At 36.7% G+C, this 14016-nt stretch overlaps 3 protein-coding genes and 1 non-coding gene across 14 annotated transcripts in view; 2 read left to right on the top strand and 2 right to left on the bottom strand.

The window, feature by feature from the left end:
- ATSUV3 (ATP-dependent RNA helicase) overlaps positions 1–3973 on the top strand; it is a 33809-nt gene extending 29836 nt beyond the window's left edge. For all 7 annotated transcript variants that reach the window (XM_088960612.1, XM_088960614.1, XM_088960616.1 and 4 more), the window contains exons 11-16: positions 1604–1669; positions 1826–1890; positions 2857–2902; positions 2980–3096; positions 3448–3539; positions 3619–3973. In XM_088960612.1, the coding sequence (XP_088816738.1) occupies positions 1604–1669; positions 1826–1890; positions 2857–2902; positions 2980–3096; positions 3448–3539; positions 3619–3733 (501 nt within the window). In that variant the 3' untranslated portion in view covers positions 3734–3973. The remainder of the gene's footprint in view (positions 1–1603; positions 1670–1825; positions 1891–2856; positions 2903–2979; positions 3097–3447; positions 3540–3618) is intronic.
- Positions 3974–6504: 2531 nt separating this feature from the next.
- Positions 6505–6585, top strand: TRNAL-AAG (transfer RNA leucine (anticodon AAG)). The gene has a single exon. It is a non-coding gene; the product is annotated as a tRNA-Leu (tRNA).
- A 1129-nt stretch (positions 6586–7714) lies between these two features.
- Positions 7715–13207, bottom strand: LOC148879170 (uncharacterized). 4 transcript variants are annotated; one of them, XM_088960607.1, is made up of 7 exons: positions 12910–13207; positions 8964–9060; positions 8770–8883; positions 8387–8665; positions 8176–8289; positions 8021–8093; positions 7715–7919 (listed from the first exon to the last, which is right to left on the bottom strand). In XM_088960607.1, exons 2-7 carry the CDS (start codon positions 9024–9026, stop codon positions 7882–7884), a joined length of 681 nt encoding a protein of 226 aa, XP_088816733.1. In that variant the 5' UTR covers positions 9027–9060; positions 12910–13207; the 3' UTR covers positions 7715–7881. The 4 variants fall into 4 exon arrangements, with proteins under 4 accessions (XP_088816733.1, XP_088816735.1, XP_088816734.1 ...); XM_088960609.1 differs by having other exon boundaries at positions 8807–8883; positions 12910–13127; XM_088960608.1 differs by lacking the exon at positions 12910–13207 and adding an exon at positions 9911–10198.
- Positions 10721–12742, bottom strand: LOC148879171 (Pentatricopeptide repeat (PPR) superfamily protein). 2 transcript variants are annotated; one of them, XM_088960606.1, is made up of 2 exons: positions 12684–12742; positions 10721–12579 (listed from the first exon to the last, which is right to left on the bottom strand). In XM_088960606.1, exon 2 carries the CDS (start codon positions 12561–12563, stop codon positions 10914–10916), a length of 1650 nt encoding a protein of 549 aa, XP_088816732.1. In that variant the 5' UTR covers positions 12564–12579; positions 12684–12742; the 3' UTR covers positions 10721–10913. The 2 variants fall into 2 exon arrangements, with proteins under 2 accessions (XP_088816732.1, XP_088816731.1); XM_088960605.1 differs by having other exon boundaries at positions 10721–12730.
- Positions 13208–14016: the final 809 nt, after the last annotated feature.

Raw genomic sequence — 14016 nt, 5'->3', positions numbered from 1 at the left:
GGGCCCCAGTGTATGTTCAATTCAACCTCCCAGGATTGTTGTAGCACATACTGATGCAGGTCAGGAGTCATAATTCCACAAGTGTGAATGGGCCCATTTCCAACTGACCCAACATGTTCAAGTCTATCAGGGCCAATTCCAGCAGGCTTGACTTGCTCCATCTAGGCTCGTCTGTGGACCTTGATGCAGAGTGCCAGTTCAGATGCATATTTGGCTTCAGTGCCATCTACATAGGAAGGTCATTTACTAGTCAAGTTAACCATTGTTAGGTCTTGTAATCAGTTAGCACAATAAGAGTTTTCATGTTGCATTTAAAGCCAATTTTGCGTTCCATCTACTGCATGTAGCCTTTTATGGGCATCTTATGAGAAGTTTTTTTTTTTTTTGGTAAAACTATTAGAAGGCAAAATTATGAGAAGAAAGTTGAAGCTTTTCGGCTGGCCATTATCCCATCATTTTAAATGTGCATGGGGCATTTTGTGCTTGAGGTGTGAGGCGCAAGATGAGGTGTACCTTTTCAAAGCAAAGAGCAAAAATGCAAAAAAAAAAGCTAAAAAATTCAAAAAATCCAAAAAAATAAAAATGTAAAACATAATAACTTAAATTTTAAAATAAATGTTTTAGAAAAACCTATTATCTCAAATTAAAACACATGAACATAACATGTAAAACATATTTAAAATGAAAAAAAAAAATCAAGTATAACATCTAAAACATGTTCAAGCATGTGAAACTCTCAATCTCTTTATTTTATTTTTTTCTCAATTGCATTACTTCAAATAGCTAATGTGATGGTAAACATTATGCATCTCTGATTCTCTGAGCTTCCTTTGTACCAAGCCCCTTGAGCTCCAAAAACCCCCCATTTGCTAATGTTGCTCATTCATTCATCTTAATAAAAGATACTTTTAAAAGACAATTAAAATTATAAAATCTTTTTTATAGGAGTTAATCATTTAAGATTCTCATATGGACTTATTTAGGCTTGCCTCGAGGGGCTTGGTTGGGGGTCTGGGGGGCAGATCCCCCAGCCCAGCTGGTTAACATAAAAAACAAAAAAATGTGCATACCTGGGCTGAAGTGCAAGGCACACCAGTTATGCACCTTTTTGAAAGTGCTGCACCTGGGACCTAGGTGAGGTGCATACCCTAAAATGTGCCTTGCCTGTGCGCTTTTAAATCACTACCTTATTCATCCCTTGGTTGGTAATGCTGGGATTTGAGTTCAATGATTCCCCAACAATTCAAGCTCATTATGCAATTCCCCCTCCTGAAATTGGTTTTTCTTCAACCATTTACAGACTTGGGTTTGTTTTCCATATTCCTATGCAGGTTCATGTCCTGCATCATGTACACTAGCGGCAAAAAATCATGGCCATTTTGTTTTCCACCTTGATGTGAATATTCCTTGATAATAGTTTCAACTTTCAAAATGATCATTTTCATAATCTCATCTTGGATGTGCTTGTTTTCAATTCAGTGCGTGTAATAATAAAAGTTCTCATGCTTGCCAACAAGTTGGTTGTAACAGTGAGAAGTTCTTTCTTCCTTTATTTTCAATTTTCATCACAGTGCTTTTACTGTCTGAAGCTTTTTATATGCAGGAAAACTTTCTGGAGAATGCAAAGCTATCTTCAAATTATTTCATTGCTAACTGTGAAGAAATGTTGGTACGCCATCTGCAGTGATTTATTTATTTAATATAAGAAGCTCCTACACTCGCAGTTGCAATTTGCCTGAATTGATAGTCTAGGGTTTCTGCAATTAAAATTTTCTTATGGCAAACTTTACATTTTTGAATATTAAATACCCTTTTCTGACAACAGAAAGTTGCTGCTGTTATTGATGAATTGCCCTTACGGTTACATGATAAGTACCTTTTCTGTATTAGGTAATTTCTTTCACCATGGTTATTCTCACCCCAAAAACTCGACTCATTTGGGTTGATAAGGGGAAAACAATCTTTACTTGTCCATTTGGTCAGTTACAGAATAGTAGCAAGTCTTCCATTAGCACTAGTTCAATTGCATAGAAATGAATCAGAAGCTTTTGTACATAATTGTTTCAACAACCCCCCCCCCCCCCCCTAAAAAGAACTTTGTTTCACAAAATGGAGAACAATCTTTGCTAACCCACTTGGTGAGTTATAGGATAATAGTAAGCTTTCTGGAACTGTTGTTAAAAGCACTGCTTCATTCATTTAAATGAGTCCAAAATTTTTGTGGAAAACAGCACCCCCCCTGTCAATACTAGTTTCTGATCTTAAGATAGTTGATAAATTAAAATGAGTAATTTGGCTGTCTGAAGAAATTGAGTCATCTGTTGCTCAGCCAACTCAAGCGACTCAGCTAGTCTTAAAAAATGTCCCAGGCTTAATGCAGACTTCTCCGACTGTGATATGACACATCCAAGCCAGCAAGTCACCCAAGTGGTGGTGCTATTATATGGAACCTCAAGGGCTATTGTTCATGTATTTCTTTAAAAATGGCCGACTAGTGGTCTAATTTTTCACATATAGGTAAAGCTTTATTGGTTTTGATGCCCATAAATTGATAGAAAATTCTAATGGTAGCACTTCATTTGATCTATTTTTCTTACCAAATCACGTTCAAAATAATTAAATGAAATTACTGTCTGTGTGTTGACCAAGTACATCCAAGTGTTTGTGTACAATTTACACTCTTGTAATAATTTATGCAGTTTAAATACAATTTGATTCCAATACTGAGAAAATTAATTTATTGATTTATACATGACACCTTCCAAGTATGCCAGATTTGAGATTCTTAATCAAAGTTCGGTCACCGTTATCTAATTTCATCTACATTTATTTTGACTCTACTTTCATGATTTGCAGTCCAGTTGACATGAATGATGACATTTCATCCCAGGGTCTTGTACAGGTAAGTCTGTTCTCTTTTAAATTTTCTCTGTTGTTTTGAATGGGAAACTCATGAGATAGATTGACATTTTGGAGCAGTTTGCACAAACCTATGCAAGAAAGGGCATTGTCCGGCTCCGAGAAATATTTACACCAGGGACGCTTCAGGTGCCAAAAACACAAACTGCACTCAAGGAGCTGGAATCTATTCACAAGGTATATTTATATATGATACAAGTTATATTTATCCGCCACTGATAGAAAAAGTAGGTTATGATGGGGTATATATTTGACAATTGCTGAAAAAGTAACTAAGCTCTTATGCTTGAAAACAAATCTTAAATGATCAAGTCCTTAAAATAACGAATGCCAAATGTAGCCTAAACCATTACCTTAATCAAGTTTTGTGCAGCACTTTTTTTCTTTTGATTTGACCAATTTGAATTAGGAATTAGGATCAGGGATGGTCTTGATCCGAGTTCTCGATACAGGGTGTAACAATATGGTGCTTATCTTATGCTTACTAATTCAAGATGCCCTTTTGATTGTTTGGTGTTACTACAACAGGTCTTGGATCTCTATGTCTGGTTGAGTTTCCGATTGGAGGACTCTTTTCCTGACCGTGAGCTGGCATCTTCACAGAAGTCAATTTGCAGCTTGTGAGTGAAAAATTAAGCCCCCACATCCAGCCTTTTTCGTGTTGCTTTTAAGTTTGACTATTTTAAGTTTAATTGGTAGGTTGATCGAAGAGTTCTTGGAGAGACTTGGATGGCAGAAGCCAATGGCAAGAAGGTTATCCCCTCGCAAAAGCTCAAGATCTCTACTTTCCCAAGAAATCAGACAATATCTGTGAAATAACACCCCCGCGCCCCCCCACCCCACCGAAAAAAAAAAAGCACAAAGTTTTTCGCTAACCCCCAGAATATCCATTTCAATAATGAAATTTTCATTATTGCTTTCCTTTGTAAGCCTACTTTTCTAGAATTTTACCAATATTTCGTTTTGTACCATTATGTACATTTTTTCTGCCTTGTCTAATTATGCATTTGTTGATTTTTTTTTGGGTAAACAAATTATGCATTTGTTGGTTGTTGTATATGCATATATTTCCCATTTAATTTAATTAGAACTCAATTTAATGCATTATGAGAAATATGAATAATATTTGGCAGTCAACCAATGGGAGATGAGTCAAAAAGTATTGAGTGAGCTAAGTGCAGGAATTTTGTTTAGGAACGAATAAAGGATAAGCATGATGGAGCATGCTACCCTTGTTGGTGAAAATTCTTGAGCTTTGTTTCATGGCTTTCGATGGGCACGGCCAATCCAGGGGACTTTTGTCTAATGATTACAACACATTGCTTCATGCAATCTTTGTAAAGGATTATTAGAAAGAGGAATGGGGCAAATGGTAATGCATGTAAAATGGGGCTGAAAAGCATTGTATCAGTGTAAGCTACATACTAAAATTTGGGTGTTTCCCTTTCCCTAGCTGTGTATGGTTTGAAAGTAGGGAAAGCAAGAGAAACTTGTACAAAGTTTGTACGCTATCTTTCCCTTTCCTTACCTTTTCTTTCAAATCAAACACCCCATAAAAATACACGCCCTGCTTATAATGACAAATATAGGTGCACTTTTTTCCATTAAAATAAGTATCAATTGACTATGATTAGGGTGTGTCCTTATTATCAAAATTTAATATGTATCACTTTGTATTTGAACCAGATACAAATTTTACATTTGGTTTAATTTTGCATTTGTTTGCAATTATGATTTGTGCTTTTACCTGATACAAATTTTGTATTGTCTCATTTATACTCACTAACAGTGTAAATTCTGCATCTCAAAAACTCTGATGCAAAATTTAGATCACCTTCTTTTTGTTCTCTCTCATAAAGTGGGGACCACATCATCTTGTTTCCCACCTCATTCCCAAACAAATAATCTTTCTCCTCCCTCCATTCTCTTGCATATAATATGGGATCATACCATTTTACTTTCTCTTCACAAACAAGATGAAGTAAAATCTCAAACAAAATTTAACCCAAATTTACACTCGTCCCATTTTCTCTTCCATGCATTTACAACCAAATGCAGTGTAATGATTAAAGATTGTTTACTGCACTTAATTGAACATTTGTAGTTATGTTTCATTCTTATTTCTTAATCTTCAAGTAGGTGTTGAGGATAGTTCTTTTATCTTTTTTAAATTATTTTTTATTTGTCATCATCCCTTATCCCAATTATAAGGGGTTGGCTATATGAATCATGTTTTGTCAATCCATTTTGTTTAAATTTATATCTATTGTAAAATTATTAGTGTCAATTATTTTTTACTACTATTACGGTATTACCCATGTCTTTTCTGGTGTATCCCTAGCTCTTCTAGCTCTTTCAGCTTGTAATAAATCACTTCTAACTAAAATTGTTGGTGGTCTTCTTAAATTAATTTAAATTATTACAATCAACTCATTAAATTGAATTTGAGTTAAATAATACAGGAATTGACCCACATTAGAATAAAATAATATGAGAATTTCTACCAAGTAGTTTAGAGAGGATATAACATGAGGTTTCTCGTCTTGTTTTAACTTTTCCAATCACGATTTTTAGTTAATTTCATAAAATTGTGTAAAGCATACCTTAAGTCTTTTAGGAGGTATATCACTAAATTTCCAACCGAAAAAGTATATCACTAAGACCTGCCCAAATTCAAGAGGAAAAAAAGGGAAATGTGCCAATGCGGTCAGAGCGCATTTTAATAGTCTCCTGCAGTTTGTGCAGAGCGCATTTTAATATTTATTCTTTTGGATAACATGGAGTGCTGAATTGCTAATAGCTGCTTTGCCTGTTTGGGGTGGCCTTCATGCAGTGGCATTTGGCATTGAATGAGCCAAAAACCCTTGAAAGTCATTAAGCAGTGCTGAGTAAAAATCTGGAAAGTTGAAAAAAAAAAATAGACGTGCTATGAGCTGAAAAATCAACTTTCTAATGAAGCTACCTCCCATGTGGGCTTTAAGTGAGCCGTTTTTATATTTTTTATAAGCCACTAAAAGAAGCTCCAATGATAAGCTTTCCCAAATGGGCTATCCGGGTGGAGCTCAACTTGTTGAGCCAAAAGCCACCACCGGAAAGCCCTTCCAAACGGCAAACGGGCACTAGAATGATGCGATGGTATTTTTCACAATTCCACCGGAAGCCATCTCAACGCATTTATGAATAAAAGGGAGTGGGACTGGGAATCTCATTTTGTATGGTAGATAGGGGCGAAGGGGAGAGTGATGGCTCCAAACTCCAAAGTTGGATGAGAAATTTCTTCAATCACTGCCAAGGAGTTCTACTCCACTTCAACAAATTCTTATTACCATGACACAAGTTAACCAGCAAAGGAGAGACCCAAATCATATGACATTGACATGGACAGAAAGTTCTTATTATGACCAAGTCTTTCCTTTCCTATCCGGATATGTTGTCGATCAAAATCTCATGAACATCCTACGCACGGAAACTCTTTTCAATCTTTTCAAGGTTCTAAAAATGAAAGACATCAAAATGCAGATGGAACGAGTTAGGAGGGTCTGATAAGTCGGATAAATTTATTATCATTCAATTAGATAAAACAAAGTTGAGATGGCCGAGTTGGTCTAAGGCGCCAGATTAAGGTTCTGGTCCGAAAGGGCGTGGGTTCAAATCCCACTCTCAACAATTGTTTTGTCTTTTTCTTCTCTGTGGTCCAGAGACTCGAGAGCTCTTTACTTTCCATCATTTTGAGTAAAATGAGTAGTGTTCACCAAAACCATTCTCATCCGCCATGAGTCCAAAAACGTTGGCCTTGGCCATATGTCATACCCACCGGCAGGTAAGACTTAAGATTAACCCAGTTTCCAGATTATCTCTAAGCTTCATAAAGTAAATGGACTTCAAAGAGAGTAGGATTTGACCTCTAAAAACGGAATCATTTTACAAGAAAAAGAGGTGGGTCATGTGTGTGGTGGCTGGCCTGTAATTCTTTTGAATAATTAAATTCCTTTCCGATGTGCCATCTTCAATATAACTGAGAGTCTGAGACGTACGTTGGTTATTGGTTTGTGCCGTGTTAATTTAGTCAAAAGCATTCAGCTTTTTGTGCCCTATTAATTGATTTATGACAACATCTTGGTGTCACAAGATATCCCGTGGAACTCGTCTTTTGGATAAAGCCAGTAGCCTTCCACTGTTGCTGCAACTGCAACACCTAACTGATTGCATATGGATCCAATCTGCCTTTGATATAACACCCCCTAATCAAGATTGGGCTGTATAGAATTCAGGTGATTGAATACAATAAAAGTATGTGCCAGAATTGGAGGCATTTATGAGCAACCATTTAGGTGATACTCTAGGAGAATATGGCATGGAAAGGTCATCTGATACTTTTTCAAAGTTGATAAATGAGAAAATCAAGGTGACCAAGTAAAAATGAGGTGACTACTTGCCCATGGCATCGGACTCTTAAGATTGAAATCATTTCTGTGCTGCATATAAGCAACAGTCCTGAGGTGGGACATTAAATAACTCTCTAAATTGGGATGTTAAGAAATGACGGCAGCAGGAGGGCAATACAGAAGCAAACTCCATGGCCTCTTTTTGAATTGACTAAACAACAATAGACAATCTTCTTCTCCCTTCCAGCACTCCTCCCCATTTAGCAGGATGCTAAGGATTTAAACGTCAATGATTGTATCCTTTTTTTCTTTTCTATTGCAGAACTCCATGGCCGGGTTTAGCTGCACAAGTAACCATTGTTCTGCACTTTTGCTCCAAGCTCGGCTTAGATTCCATAAAACAGAAAGGATAAACAAAAAAGAACGAACAGAGAAAGATATAGAGATTATTGCACAAAATACAATAACAATTAGTGTTTTGAATATAGCTAATTATATTTGATCTTAATTAGTCTACAATGGCATCTCTTCTCTTCCCTAAGATGTTGCTATAGTATGTTCTTCAATCAAAGAAGATTCATCCAACCATGGTGCGCTTTCGACCTCTCTGTCTCACTGTAAAAAATATTTTTGAAGACAAAATGATAACCAGCAAGAGAAAATAATAAAGAGCAGTCATCTTCAAATAGACAAGGATGCAAATAATGGAGCCTCACCCTGAGCTAACTTGTTCAATGTGGATGACCATTGCTTGGATGACTTTCTGTAAGCGGCAAGTATCCGATCCATCTGTCCAATATGCAACCCATGGGAAACTTGATGTTTATAAGGAAAATCAGGGAAAAAAAAGAAAAGACTAACTTTGGCTTACCACATTTCCACATAAGGAATGCATTGAGAACAAGGCTCTCTCAAGTACATACAAGTCAACGGCTTTGTCTTCTGGAAGAGTTGATGTGAAGCTCAGACCAAAGTCTATGAGGACCTAAGAGAACAACAGAGTCAAAAGATAACACAAAAAAAAAAAAAAATGAAGCATCAAATATTGGTGATCATGAGAACGATGGGAACCAAGAGCTCACCAGCTGATTGGTACCACTTCGAATTAACATATTTGAAGTTGTCAAGTCACCATGAATCAAGCCACCATCATGTAATTTTCCAATTGCATCACCAATCTGTGTTGCAATGTCTTCCATTCTTTCCTCAATGACACCGTGCAAACCAAAATCCAGGAATATGTCTTTAACAGCAGGACCCTCCACATATTCAAATGTCAGGGTATGTAATACAGGGTCCACAGCATACAACACTGGTGTGGAAACACCAAGTCGTCTTGCTTTCGTCATGCATCGAGCTTCCTGCAATGAAGAAAGAATAATGACAAATTACCCTTGCACCTAACTATGTATCGTAGGTATAGATAGAAAACAGTAGAAGATCATCTCTCTTTAAAGACACTGACTGCATTCAAGCGTTTAAGGGTCAGTTTTGAGTCTAACAATGGATGCCTGTACTTCTTTGAGAAACGTTCCTTGACAATGGACTTCCTTCCAACAAAGTTTGACTCAAATACTCTCTGCAAAAGACAGGTAAAAACAGACTTGAATGTCAAATCCCATGTCTTGAAAGTAAAAGAAAAAAAATTAATCCACTTACAGCTTCTGCACCCTGCTTCAAAAGAACAAGGGAACTATCTTTTATATCTTGATCAATCCCCATTATGAAAAAGTCCAATTCAAAAAAGTATCTCCAACTGCAGTCACCATGGAGAATTATTAACTCAAGAAAAGGATCTAGGCAACCAGGAAATGCAGAGAAGTCCATAAATTGCTAAACGAGCAATTTAATTATAACAAATAAAATCGAAACTACAAGGTACATTAATCACAGGTACAAACACCAATTGAAAGAACAAAATCCTTACAACCATTTCCTACCCTCAATAAGCCTTACTAATAGTAACCTGTGAATCATTGCAGATTTTTCCACTATGTAGCAAATATGTGAATCATGGAAGATATACATGTGACAATGTTAGCACAAGCAAAGAATTCAGGAATTTTCCTCGTATGCTTCATTTTTATCTTGAAGCTTGCATATATATAATAGAATTGAATACAGGGAAGGCAAATATTTTTATACCCCACTACAGATTCTGGTTTTACAGGGGAACATTCATGTTTACCATATTTTTTTGATGAAATATACAGACACCCTATTAACAATCTTTGAGTCATAAATATTTTTGGCATCACTGAGATATTGGAATTATCATATCCAGAGTGCAGTACTGTCATATGGACGAAGTGTACCTGTTAGGTCAACTAATTTGAAGAAACAACAAAATTATATGGCAGTTATTAATCAACAAATGCAAAACAGAATGGTGAAACAGGATTCATGTAACCAACCCCATCGGTTAGTTGGGATAATGGTTGGATGATGAAGAAGATGAATATGCAGTAAATTGCCCCTTCAAGAAGAGGTGGGGAAACCTTGTGGAGAAAAGGAAAAAATGGAAATATGGAATACACCCTCTTTAGAATCGATAGGAATGAAACTTAAGTTAGTACTGCAGCAAAGTGCTGATTTAGCTATCTCACCACAGTTTACACAATTGATTAGATGTACCAAGGATGTGACTGGTAAGATTAGAATCATCAACAAGACTAAAAACTGATTTTGTCTTTAATCATCTTGTAAATTGATTTGGTGCTACAGATACACTGTTTTCTAGCAAAGAAATTGGAAGAGGAAAAAAAAAGAAAACAGAAGAGAGAGAGAGAGAGATGATTAAAAAATGATTCTCTGTTTATTTTCTTCAGCCAGAAGCCTTATTAAGGTTGTTAACAGCACGATAGTTTCATGTGGTTTTACATGAGAGAATAACTAATTGTTGCCATGTGCCCTCCTCACATAAATAAACTGAATAGGTGGTCCTGCGACGTTGTCTCCATCCTTGCTATCTTCCAACATGTAATGAGCCGCTGGTTTCTGGGCCTTATAACAGAAACTAAAAGGTCATTACCCAAAGTTGGTTCCAACTATCTGGGGTAAAACAGGACAAAAAAGGGAAAGTTCAGGGTGCTATTTTCTCTTGGAGTTCTTTCCATCTTATTTTCTCTCAAGTCTCAACAACCAAATAATGCAGAAGTCCTTTCTCCTCCCCTTTTATTTTCTCTCAATTTCTCTAATATAAAATACAGGGCAGTTCAAGCTTAGGTGTTTTTCCTTTTCATTTATTCCTTTTGTTTGTAGTTGCATTTTTCAGATAGTTGAGGTCATCCAAATGTTGTCAGGTATGAATATGAACTTTGCATATAACAAATCCAAGTAGTGGACAAACATTTGGAATGTTGTGATTGATGAATGACATGTCTGTGGCAGGTAGGTTGTGAATGAAGAACAATCAGTTGTTCAGAAATAATGTATACCTTCCTTATATGGTACATACAGGCATACAGATATACAATGTTAGAAATTCCTAAAAGATCTCAATGCAAGATCATAAGAAAATTATAATAAAAATACAACAAAATGAAATTCAGGAAGAGTAGAGCCCAAGACTTGGTGACTCCAAGTTAATCAACCAATCCATTCTGAAACTTAATATACATGATACATCCCAGAGGAATGGCAAGATTGTTCTACATTTTTTGCTTGTATCATCAACTGTTCAATCCTTTCTTTTCCCTTTTCCATGTTTGTCATCTCAAGTTTTTCCACCAGCATCTTATATGTGTTATACTTAGGAACCATTCCCTTCAAAACCATTTCTTTAAAAAAGACACAAGCTAGATCTAGTTTCCCACTCCTACACAGCCCATGCACCAAGAGAGTATAAGTCCCAGCGTCAAGGCTGACGTCTTTTTTAAACATATCATTCAATAAATAGAAAAGGATTTTTATCCATTTTTTCTTGCAACACATCTTCAGTAAAGGTGCATAAGTTTTCAGATCAGGCTTGCAGAGACACTCCTCCATTTCCTGAAGCAGCTTCAGAGCATTTTCTTCTTGTGAATGCTCACAAGCAGCTGTGATCATAGTATTATAAGTTGTTACATTTGGAATAACCCCACCCTTTGACATCTCTTCATATATCTCACGAGCATCTCGGAGCCTACCGGCTTTGCTTAGGATGTAAATCAAAGAATTGTAGAATGAAGTATCAGGAACACAACCACTCCTCTTCATCCTCTCATAAACTTCTAATGCTTCACGGGTTTCCTTTGCCTTCCCCAAAGCATGCATAACAATAGTGTAAGTGACAACATTTGGAGGGCAACCCTTGGCCTGCATCTCATCAAGAATAGCATCAACCTTGCGGAAATCCTTCTCACAACAGTAAGCCTCAATAAAACTAGTATAAGAAATCACGCAAGGATGAAACCCACATTTTTCCATCTCTTCCATAATCAACCAGGCCTTATCCAGCTGCCTGGCTTTGCACCATCCATGCATCAAGATATTAAAAGTATGAGAATCTGGAGGTATCTCATTCTTGAACTCCAAAAATGCTAACTGTGCATGCTCAACACTCCCCTCCTTGCATAATGTGTCCAACAGCATGTTCATGGCTGAAGTATCCTTGCTCACTCCAAAGCGTTCTATATTACGGAAACTCTCTATTGCATCTGTCCATCTACTGGCTCCTGCAAGCCTTCGCATGATCTTACTCATTGTTACCAATGAGATCAATCCTCCAAATCGGACCATCTCCCCAACCAATTCCCACATCACATCAAACTGCTTTGATTTTCCAAGAATGTCAACCATCAAATCATAGGAGTCAACCGAGTGTTTAAAACCCATTTGCGTGTTGGCCCACTTAAAGAGACCGAAAGCTGAGACCCAATCATTGCTGAACCTTTTTAATAGTTTGTCAACCAAGCTCTTCGAAACACTGATATCGCTACCATCTATGGCTTGGACCACGTCAACTGGGGACGAGAACCTATTTTTTAGAATCCTCCTAATTTTATCAACACTATCATCAATAACCTCATTAGGTAGACATCTGGTCTCGCTATCTGGTTCCTTCTGATTCCGAACCCAATTCACAATTGAAGGAAGAACAAAATCATCTTCAGAATCAGTGAGTGGAGAACTCCCATCCTGGGGGAATTTAACCCAATCGGGAAGCTCAGGTGACTCATTAATGCCACAGAAACGCTTGACCATGCAGTGGTACACTACGTTAACAGGGTGAATAACACCATTGCACAAGGTGAAGGTTCTCCGTGTCGCAAAACGCATAGCAACCTCACAACCTCTGAGTTTTGCATGCATGGTAAAGTAAAGAAACCCAAGATAGATAAGTGAGGAAAGCTCAATCAAAACGCACGGGAAGAAGAAGAATCAGAAGGAAGTAACTACCAGGGTAGGTCTCTAATCCGTTCACCTAAGTTAGGTAGCATCTGTTTAACCTGTGCGCTGATTTTATATGAGGTTATAGCATTCAGAAAAGAAAGGAAAAATTGAAACAACATTAGAAATTCCAAGTGGGTAGGCTTGTGGTGAGTACAGAAGTTGATAACAAATGAAATAAAGAAGAAGATTTGAGTTAAGAAACACACAAAGGAGATCAGAGGAAGAAGGGTACCTTCTGCTAATGCTAGGTTGCTTTTAAGGAGAGGAAGAAGACACAGCGCGGCAACGCCTTCGAAAAAAGGACCGCCGCCAGCGCCAAGAGCCAAAGAAGGCGAGCGAGTCGAGCCTAACCCTCAACTCGTCCTGTTTCTTTCTTTCTTAAATCTCACCTCCACCAACGCAATTGAAGTATAGAACACTGAACACGGATGAATTGCTTTGCGGTTAACTACTTAACAGTGGTCTCTATTTCTCTTACCCTAACCCGTTGTGTTTATTCGGGTGACAACTGTCGGATTCGATAAGAAACCGAAACCGGATTCAAGCCAAAAACCTAGATGGGCGGCAAACGGATCGAATCGATTTGGATTGGATATCCTTTGCAAATCATAGAATCAAATTGAATTCGATTCGTTTACATATTCATATATCTTATCCAAATCCGGTTCCAATTTCATTCGATTAAAGTATTAATAATTTATATAAAATTAATATAAATTTATAATATATAATTTTAGAAAAAACAATACTTACGATTTAGAACCCACACCAATTTATTTACCTTTTTTTCGAATGTGAGTGAGCCCATATAGGGAAAATCTACGATGCCAAAACGATACGATACGAAAAGTTTTGACTAATTAAAATCCATTCATGAATTTTAATAAATAACACCTTATTTGTTATCACATTTATGATTTCAGTTAATTGGCCAATTATTTTTCAGATATTATATCTTTTTTATATCATAGTTGAACCCATATATACATATATGGGTTTTATAAAAGTGTTTTTGTAAAAGTGCTTTTTTATTTTTGTAAAAGTGATTTCGTAAAAGTATTTTTATAAAAGTGTTTTTGTAAAAGTGTTTTCGCAAAACTAAACATCTATGATAACAGTTTTATAGGTAGAGTTTCCTAAAGAATGAAATGAGCAAGACGGGGAATGATTATTTTTCATGGTGCATGCTAGTCAATTTTTGTGCTATGGGGCTGATTTTTCATTCTAAAAAGAATGTGGTCGTTGGCAAGAATTTTGTAACCAAATACTCTAATGATATTCATTCTTGCCCATTCTTGCCTAGAATGAGCAAGAATTAAGAGAATGAGGCCCGAAGCAG

Source organism: Nelumbo lutea, chromosome 1 (genome assembly GCF_056320005.1).
Source record: "Nelumbo lutea isolate HS-2025 chromosome 1, American lotus-T2T, whole genome shotgun sequence".
NCBI classification, from domain to species: domain Eukaryota; kingdom Viridiplantae; phylum Streptophyta; class Magnoliopsida; order Proteales; family Nelumbonaceae; genus Nelumbo; species Nelumbo lutea.
Note: the sequence above shows the minus strand (reverse complement) of the source record. Positions and strands in the feature narration are given on the sequence as shown.

Coding starts and splice junctions, on each gene's coding strand:
- LOC148879170 (XM_088960607.1), bottom strand. CDS start 9,026: ATGGGGATTGATCAAGATATAAAAGATAGTTCCCTTGTTCTTTTGAAG. Junction 8,666..8,769: donor CCCTTAAACGCTTGAATGCA/GTCAGTGTCTTT, acceptor TCTTCATTGCAG/GAAGCTCGATGCATGACGAA. Junction 8,290..8,386: donor GAAGTGGTACCAATCAGCTG/GTGAGCTCTTGG, acceptor TTGTTCTCTTAG/GTCCTCATAGACTTTGGTCT.
- LOC148879171 (XM_088960605.1), bottom strand. CDS start 12,596: ATGCATGCAAAACTCAGAGGTTGTGAGGTTGCTATGCGTTTTGCGACA.